At 41.8% G+C, this 9,441-nt stretch overlaps 1 protein-coding gene across 2 annotated transcripts in view; it reads right to left on the bottom strand.

The window, feature by feature from the left end:
- Positions 1–423: 423 nt before the first annotated feature.
- Positions 424–9,441, bottom strand: part of LOC145347624 (choline transporter-like protein 3) — a 105,256-nt gene continuing 96,238 nt past the window's right edge. Inside the window, exons 13-16 of one of the 2 annotated variants that reach the window (XM_080195263.1) lie at positions 9,277–9,414; positions 6,707–6,943; positions 5,069–5,164; positions 424–2,371 (exon numbers count right to left, since the gene is read on the bottom strand). In XM_080195263.1, the coding sequence (XP_080051389.1) occupies positions 2,351–2,371; positions 5,069–5,164; positions 6,707–6,943; positions 9,277–9,414 (492 nt within the window). In that variant the 3' untranslated portion in view covers positions 424–2,350. The remainder of the gene's footprint in view (positions 2,372–5,068; positions 5,165–6,706; positions 6,944–9,276; positions 9,415–9,441) is intronic. The other variant, XM_080195264.1, reaches the window with a different exon arrangement.

The raw sequence follows: 9,441 nt of genomic DNA, 5'->3' as shown, positions 1-9,441 counted from the left end.
TCCCCAAAGGCATGTTTTCTGGCAGCAGAGGCAGCTTGCCATTGGATCTTCTGGTTCTGTGAAGATGTACAACATTTTGTATGGCCAACTATTGTGAAAATTTTTCCTAATAAGTCTAAAAAGATTAATTCCCGTTTCCCTCCCCCCTCCCCCCCGCCCTTCCCCAATAGTACTGTGGATGTACCTTTTCTACATGGATTGCAGTGGTTTAAGAAGGCAGCTCACCAACACCACATCAAAGACAATTAGAAATGGGCATCAAGCATTGACCTAGCCAACAATGCCCACATCCCTTGAATTAATAAAAAATTACCATGTGCAGTCTTCACAATCTTCAACAGATTGATGTGTTAGTGTATCAAGTCAATGTCTTAGTAGTATGTGTGTTCTGGAACCTAATTCAATCAATTAAATTATGACAACTTTAAAGTGCAAATTTTTAATTTTACAATGAGATTTGGGATAGTATAAATGTCAGTTTTTACATAGTGTTCTGTGACAGTACTAAAAATTGATTCAGCCAGTCAGTATCAACTCAAAAAGGTATTTTACATCTTTTAAATGAAGTCTCTTGTAAAAGACAGGACCATGAATTGTGATGTGATTTGAAGGATAGCTTACCCACAGCTGCTTCTATTAAATGCAAAATAGTTCAATATTGATCCTTGTTTTCTTGAATTAAACACAAAACATTTTGAGGGTCACTTCAATATGCTTCTGTGCTTGGTAAGTGAAATATTTGTAATGTAGATGATTAAAAAGGAGCAATTTTTTTAAATCGGCAGTGTCCTCAGCGTTAGAACTAATGGCAGTGAATGTATCTTCGCTACCAGGGAAATCATTCAATATCAATGTCCCACCGCATTCAGTTCATTTTGGTTACCTTAGGACTAGGAAGGAGATACTTTATTAGTTCTGAGCTTGTATTGCATGGAATTTACAGTACAAAAACATGCTGTTTCACCCAGCAGGTCAAGACTATTGCTTTGGGGCCACATGACTTTCCTCCCACCTTGACTGATCTACTTCCTCAGGCACTCTTAATTACAGGAAAAATGTCAGGGTGAAAAGTGAGTCAATTTAATGATAATTTCACAAATGTATGTGGCTATATAGTACCTAGCTACCTCTGTGCAGCTCCATCCAAATATTCAAGTCTGTCCTGCTCCCTGAAGCTAAGTAAGGTGGACCTGAATTTCTGATAAGTACTGCCAGCCCTTGAGGCCCACCAGCAGCAGAAGCCTTGACATTAACCATTTATTTGAAGATGCGACTCAAAGAAATCTCCCAACAGGTCAGCAGACTATTTAGATCCACAAGGTTCTATACTGTCCTCTGGGCATCATAGTGAGATTGGGATTCATTCTTACTTACACTGAGTTGGGAGTGAGCTTGCTACTTGGAACTGCTGCATTTTCCTCTATAGCAACTTGATAGAATCAGTGAGTAGAGGGCAGTTAAGGTTCGAACACCACGGTGGATCTGTATTCAAATATGGGTCAGAGGAGGAAAGGATGACAGGTTTTCTTGCTTCAAAGGTCACTAGTCATCCATTTCAATTCTTATGACACTGATAGCTTTGTGGTCACTTTTCATGATGCCATCTTATATAAGAGACCATGTGAGCTGGGATAAGCCTCAGTAGAAGGGATCAGTGAGTGATGTTAAGGGTTTACTACAATATATATATTACAGATACAAAAATTTTATAAAAATAAAACTTTTAAATGTTATTTCAAAAGAAGGCTGAAGCTCAATTCATTTATTAGCATTTCTTTCTGAGATTAGTGATTAGCATTGGTGTTTATGTATTTAACAGGACTATCCAAGTTCTGGTAATAAGAATTAACATGTCACAGCTCTCTAGTATAAAATAATCACTTCAATTAATGGCACATTAACAAATATTCTAAAAAGTTCATGTTTTCAATGAATATATTCATCTTCCCTGAAACATGGATGGTAGCACTCTCTTCAGTCATTAGCTACAGAGCTAACAGCCATGGGGGGAGAACTTTAGACCATTGCATATTTTATCTTTTAATACAAGAAAATTCAGTTTCACATGAACAGTTTGTGGGCAGACCTAACACAAACTGAACTAACAGTAATACCTTATGAATGGATGTTGGTGTCACAGTAAAGAGATCTCAGCATATCTTAAGAGATTGAACAACAAGAAAACATTTCTTAAGAAAAATGGATTACTCAAAATGGAGAAAAATACTTCTGTGTCGAACAGCCAACTTGAGATTAAATTGATGAGTGGGGCTTAGTTCTCCATTTGGCTTGCGGTAATCAAAAGTGAAGGGATTGTTGAAATGTTGATACTTTGTTCTCTGGAACCCCATCACGCTGTATTAGTGACCTGCTAAATAGGAAAGAGTTACATTGCAATTTTAATTCTATTAATCTACATATTAACAAACCACAGTATAATATATTCATACTACAGAAACCTGTTTAGGATCTGTCCAGTAGTGTAGTTTGCCACTTATGCAATCACCAGCTATGCTTTCCTCCCATTCGTTTTAACGGACAGGCAAACGACAGACTGAGAACTGGAAAACCCTGGCTCTACTACACAGGATTTTTGCTGCATAAATTGTTGAATGCTTTTAAGCAGTGTGACAGTGCTCCTGCCCGTGGGCCTTCTGTTTTGAATACCTTCAATCCACAAATGATTAAGCCCCCTCTATCCTACATGGACATTTTCTGAACTTCAAGTCTGAGGGCTGTACCTGGGACTTTATTAGCCTGGTAGCTCACAGTTTTGGCTTTACCTACCTCAAACCAACAATACACATCACAGTATGGGAGTCATTTTGGGAGGTCCAGACAGATCCCACAATCCTAAACAAATCTCTACCTCCTCCTTCCTCACATACAACAGAAGGCATGAGGTGCTCATGTATATTCTTTTCCAGACAATCCTCCTTCCCTTACCTTCCTAACCCCCTCAGGACTTTTTAAAAACTGTGTAGCTTCTTGCTTATGTGCTAAATCCCTTCGGACCAATTCTCCTCTGACAGCACGGGACTGCCCTGTTTAACGTCACCAATTATACCTCCCTTGTTCATTATACATTCCTGACTTTTCTGTTTAACATGGTTTAGTAGTCTATCCATCTCCAATGGACTTATATAGTTTTACAGCACAAAATGAAGCCCTTCAACCTATCATGTCTATGCAGCCATCAAACACCTATCTTAATCCCATTTTCCAGCACTTGATCCATAGCCTTTTATGCTAAGGCATTTCAAGTGTTCATTTAAATGCATCTTCAATGTTGTGAGGGTTCCCATTGCTAGAGTGTAGGAGGGTGCTTAAAAAAGAAATCAGGAGGGCAAAGAGGGGCCACAAGATATCAATGGCAGATAAGAGTAAGGTAAACTCCAAGTGAGAAGCTATGTTGCTCCTGCAATGATCTTTCCACTGAAACAATGCCAAATTCTTTCTAAGTCTTACAGCTTACTGACATTAAAATGGCTCCCGTTAGACCACCATTTCCTTCTGAAAACCCACTCTCAGCCTTCCCAATGTTTGCCCCATGTCTAACCTCCCTATTCTCTCAGCTCTTTGAGTCACTGCCACTGAGTTCAACATGATTGGTGGATGGCACAGTGGTTAGCACTGTTGCTTCACAGTGCCAGGGACCAAAGGTCAATTCCCGGTTTGGGTCACTGTCAGTGTGGAGTCTGCACATTCTCCCTGTGTCTGCATGGGTTTCCTTCAGGTGCTCCAGTTTCCTCCCACAGCTTGAAAGACATGCTGGTTAGGTGCACTGGCCATGTCAAATGCTCCCTCAGTGTACCCAGAAGGTACCGGAGTGTGACAGCGAGTAGATTTTCACAGAAACTTCATTGCGGTGTTAATGTAAGCCTACTCGTGACACTAATAAATAAACTTTAAAAACTAAATACCTTCAGATCAATTCTCCTCTGACAGCACCGGACTGCCCTGGTTGACGTCACCAATTGTGCTTCTCTTGTAATTCATTGTACATTCCTGAATTTTCTGTTTAATATAGGTGAATAGTGCATCCATCGCCTCTTGCGCCACCTTACCAACTTGCCACACATTTACCACCCCTTCAGGCAGTGAGTTCCAGATTCCCAACACCCTCTGGGTGAAAAAGATTTTCCTCAAATCCCCTGTCCCTTAACCTTAAAACTATGCCTCCTGGCTATTGACTCTTCTACTATGGGAAAACATTCCTTCCTATCTACCCTATCTATGTCCCTCATAAATGCATGTTGTTGAAATTGGTTTCAAAGAAAAAAAAATTACAGCACAGGAACAGGCCCTTCAGCCCTCCAAGCCTACAGTGACCATGCTGCCTGACTGAACTAAAACCCTCTACCCTTCCACGGACCACATCATTCCATTCCCATCCTATTCATGTATTTGTCAAGACACCCCTTAAAAGTTACTATTGTATCTGCTTCCAGTATCTCTCCCAGAAGCCAGTTCCACCAGGCACCCACCACCCTCTGGGTAAAAAACTTGCCTCATACATCTCCTTTAAACCTTGGCCCTTGTACCTTAAACCTATGCCCCCTAGACTCTTCCACCCTGGAAAAAAGTTTCTGACGATCCACTCTGTCCATGCCTGTAGACTTCTTGTAGACTTCTATCAGGTCACCCCCCTCAATCTCTATCATTCCAGTGAGAACAAATCGAGTTTGTCCAGCCTCTCCTCATAGCTAATGCCCTCAATACCAGGCAACATCCTGGTAATCTTTTCTGTACCCTCTCCAAATCCTCCACATCCCATTAGAGGACATGGCTAAAAATAATTGGAAAGTTTCATCTTTTGTAGACTGAAAGAGCTGTATTTCTCCCTTCAACTCGTCCATCCATTACTGTCTTTCCTTACTTACTTACTCCATAAACCTAACCAACCCAGGAGATTATACCTGCTGCTTAGTAACAGAAAATGATATCTACCTGTTACACATCATTTTAAATAGATAGAACCCACTATGAATGTGAGAGACGGATATAGAAATAAAATGCCAGTACAGCAATTTATACTCTTAACGCAAAAACAATTGACCACACTGACCATTGGCAGTAGTTCTGTGTTTTGGTTATTTTCAAGATTTGGTTTGTCACTTTGACTGGTCCTCTTGAGTTCTTGATTGCTTTTGTCAATAAATTCCTGGGAATGAGAAACAACATTTAAAAGATCTGTCGCGTTGTTTCAATAATTCATCTGTAAGCATGATTCTATATCTATTGCACTGGAGGAGATGCAGAGGAGACTCATCAGGATGCTGCCTGGGATGGAACATTTAAATTACGAAGAGAGGTTGGGTAGGCTTGAATTGTTTTCGTTGAAGGAGCAGAGAAGACTGCGTGGCGACCTGATCAAGGTGTACAAGATTATGAGGGGCATGGTCAGGGTGGAAAAGGAGTTCCTCTTAGTTGAAGGGTCAGTCACAAGGGGACATAGGTTTGACGTGAGCAGGAGGTTTAGGGGAGATGTGAGGAAAAACTTTGTTACCTAGAGGTTGGTGATGGTCTGGAATGCGCTGCCTGGGAGGGTGAAAGAGGTGGGTTGCCTCACATCCTTTAAAAAAGTACCTGGGTGAGCACTTGGCACATCATAACATTCAGGGCTGTGGGCCAAGTGCTGGTAGATGGGATTAGGTGTTTCTAATGTGTTGGTGCAGACTCAATAGGCCAAAGAACCTTTTCTGCACTATACGGTCCTATGATTCTACGGGATTAAAAGAGCTTACAATTGTAATGACAGTAGTGACCACACACACACCCCAATGTAGTTGCTGTCAATTATGAAATTGCTCTCCAATTCTAATATCTCTTTCACTTGAAGGATGCCAAGACACGCGAATATCAAGGGCCATCCTTGTGGAGTCCAGATCAATCATTAAAGAAAGAGCAACTACTGCCAAAGTGGATGAAAAGTTGCATTGCCCCAGCCAATCTCTCATTGCTCCAAGTAATGAGTGTGAGCTACAGATAAAAGCTGACTATTAATTGAAATTCATGGCTGTTACTATGTTTGCTTCTTCAGGTTATCAAAGTAAGAAATCAGTGTTTACACACACAGAGGGTCCGGTGCATTACTGGTTTTTAATTTGCTCATCCAAGTTTATTTATTAGTGTCACAAATAGGTTTACATTAACATTGCAATGAAGTTACTATGAAAATCCCCTACTTGCTACACTCTGGCACCTGTTCGGGTACACTGAAGGAGAATTTAGTGTGGCCAATGCACCTAATCAGCATGCCTTTCAAACTGTGGGAGGAAAGTGGAGCACCCGGAGGAAACCAGCGCAGACATGGGGAGAACGAGCAGATTCCACACGGTCACCCAAGCTGGGAAATAAACCTGGGTCTCGTGCGCTGTGAGACAGCAGTGCTAACCACTGTGCCACCGTGCCGCCCCAGTAGAACACTCAAAGACAGTAAGAGGTAAATTATTTGTTGCACTTATTAAAAATCCATGAGATTACAAGCTACTGAGGTGAAGCACGCCATGAAATTACATTTAGACATTCCTGAACACTCAAAAGTTTAGACAGATGCACTAGTGTACACAGTGCAACATCTGTGATGTTAAATTTAGTTCAAATTACTGATACGTACTGCCCCCTCCCCACCAACCAATCCCACTTCCTGTGATTTGAGAATGAGGGAGTGGAGATTAGAACAGTCAGTGCCTTTAATACTCACCATTAACTCCTTGTCCATGAAGTAGGGTTTTCCTGCCGACCCGTCATTAGTTGCCAGATCAACAGCGTAACACAGGAACAAGACATCCACCACCATTTCAAAAACTGACAAGAAGCAATGTGCCATCAAATAGGCAAAAAAGGACACCATTATCAGCGGGATAACCCAAACATTCAGATCACGATTGTAATTAAAGGCCACCAGACCACCAAAGACTGTAAAACACACCACAAATACCTGAAAAGAGCAAAACACATTGATGCGTATTACTTACACAAAATGTCATGCAAAGTCCTGTTACTCATTTAAGATGATTATTTCATTAATGATAATTTATACAATGAGGTTTTCTCAGCCAATTTCTTCCCTCCATCCTGGAAGACACTTTGCTGGGATCGAGGGAGCTGGTAGCCTCCTGGTACTTCATCCAAATAGTCATATTCACATCAACCTTGAAGGTGAGGTGCCTGCAAACTATTCATTGGAAGCACTGCTTTACGACAATCACTGGCTCAGTGGGTTTATCCAGGGAAGACATTCCAACAAAGACCTTTCCCCCTATGGACTGCCATTAGCAGCCTTTCCCCTTGTTTTTGTGGCTATCATTCATCTTTCATTCCCTCACCCTACAGTATAAATATCTCCTACTTTCTGTACCTTTGAACTTTGACAAAGGGTCATCTGGACTGGAAACGTCAGCCCTTTTCTCTCCTTACGGATGCTGCCAGACCTGCTGAGATTTTCCAGCATTTTCCCTTTTGGTTTCAGATTCCAGCATCTGCAGTAATTTGCTTTTATTCAGGAAGTTTCCCTGATTTAGCCCCCAGTTCTTGCCCAAGGCAGCACTAGAGGTATTGCATTTGACCTGTGTTAACAAGGGGTAGCTCAGCCTTTAATGATACTTTTCAGTTGACCTGTCCTGGGGATGTATTCCAGGAGGTTGTGAAAAAGGCATTTGGGACACTTCCTTTATCAATCAAGGCATAGATTACAAAAGCAGGGAAGTGTTGTTGGAGTTGTATAGAACTTTGGTGAGGCCACAGCTGGAGTACTGTGTACAGTTCTGGTCACCACATTATAGGAAGGATGTGACTGCACTGGACGGGGTGCAGAGAAGATCCACCAGGATGTTGCCTGGGATGGAACATTTCAGTTAAGAATAGAGGTTGGATAGGCTTGGGTTGTTTTCATTGGAACAGAGAAGACTGAGGGGGTGATTGGCTGAAATGTACAAGATTATGATAGACATGGAATGGATCGGGAGCAGCTGTTCCCTGAAGGGTCAGTCATGACGGGACATAGGTTCAAGGTGAGGGACAGGAGGTTTAGTGGGGATGTGAGGAAAAACCTTTTTACACAGAGAGTGGCAGAGGTGGGATGCCTCGCATCCTTTAAAAAGGTAATGGGTGAGCACTTGGCACATCATAACATTCAAGGCTATGGGCCAAATGCGGATAGAACCATAGAACCATAGAAAATTACAGCTCAGGATGAATAGGATTGGGTGGGAGATCAGGTGTTTCACATGTCAGTTCGCACTCAATGGGCTGAAGGGCCTCACCTGCACGGTATGATTCTGTGATTCTATAAAAATCCACCTGATCGGCTACTACAGGCAAACAAGGACTCAGTTTTAATGCCTCATTTGAAGGGATGACACCTCTAACCATGCAGCGTTCCCTCAGCACTGCCATGCAGTCAGTCTGGACAGCAGGTTGTACACTGAAGTGGTGATATAAATATTCGGCAGTACCACAGTCCTATAAAATGGTCTTTCTCTGAATGATGCAGCTTTAGGAATGCTCCAAAAACACCCTGATTGCAAACACTGCTGCAGGTTAGCCAAGTTATCTTTCGCACAGTGGTTAGCACTGCTGCTTCACAGCGCCAGTGACCCGGGTTCGATTCGCCGCTTGGGTCATTGTCTGTGTGGAGTTTGCACGCTCTCCCCGTGTCTCTGTGAGTTTCAGAATGTGGGAGGAAACCGGAGCACCCGGAGGGAAGATGTCCTGGTTAGGTGCATTGACCCGAACGGGCTGTGGCAACTAGAGGAATTTCATAGTAACTACATTGCAGTGTTTGTGTAAGCCTTACTTGTGATTAATAAATAAATAACACCTCCTTTGATTTTGCCCTGAGTTATTGGGATGCTGAAAAGCCTTGCTTGACTATCAACATAAGGGTGCAATTTACCCTCCGTTATAGTCCCATCTTGGTTACAGGTTGGATCGTGCATTACAACAACAACGTAGGGGCTTTAATCCCAAAGCACTTCATTGGAGCATTGGACAAAGGTTCAATGATATTACATTAATTATATTTGTTTACTATTATTATTTAGCATTCACCAGGCTATTAGACTAACAAGAATTCTCAGTTTCAATGGTCTGTGTAATAACAAAGTATGGAATGTGTTAATGATCCCAGTAAGAATGACAGGGAATATATTCTTGGATGTGAAAATAGCAAAGTTAATGCTGTTAATAATAAAGTATCAATATTCAGGGAAAATGCTTCATCAGTATAACAAGAAAGCAGAAGCCTTTTTAAAAGGGCATTAAAGTACTCACTTTTCCAAGAAACAGCAGAAAGTCTCCAAAGCAGTTGATTGCTGCCACACTCAGTGCATTGTTTACAATGAGAAAGAAAGCTTCTTTGGCTGAAGTGCAGAAATTTGTCCCATTGATTGCGGTGGCAATGTATGCATTCTGAAATAGAAGCGGGGGAATGGGGTA

The sequence above is a fragment of the Carcharhinus amblyrhynchos genome, chromosome 9 (genome assembly GCF_965287045.1).
Source record: "Carcharhinus amblyrhynchos chromosome 9, sCarAmb.v2.hapA, whole genome shotgun sequence".
Classification (NCBI taxonomy): Eukaryota; Metazoa; Chordata; class Chondrichthyes; order Carcharhiniformes; family Carcharhinidae; genus Carcharhinus; species Carcharhinus amblyrhynchos.
This window is presented reverse-complemented; position numbering and strand designations above follow the sequence as displayed.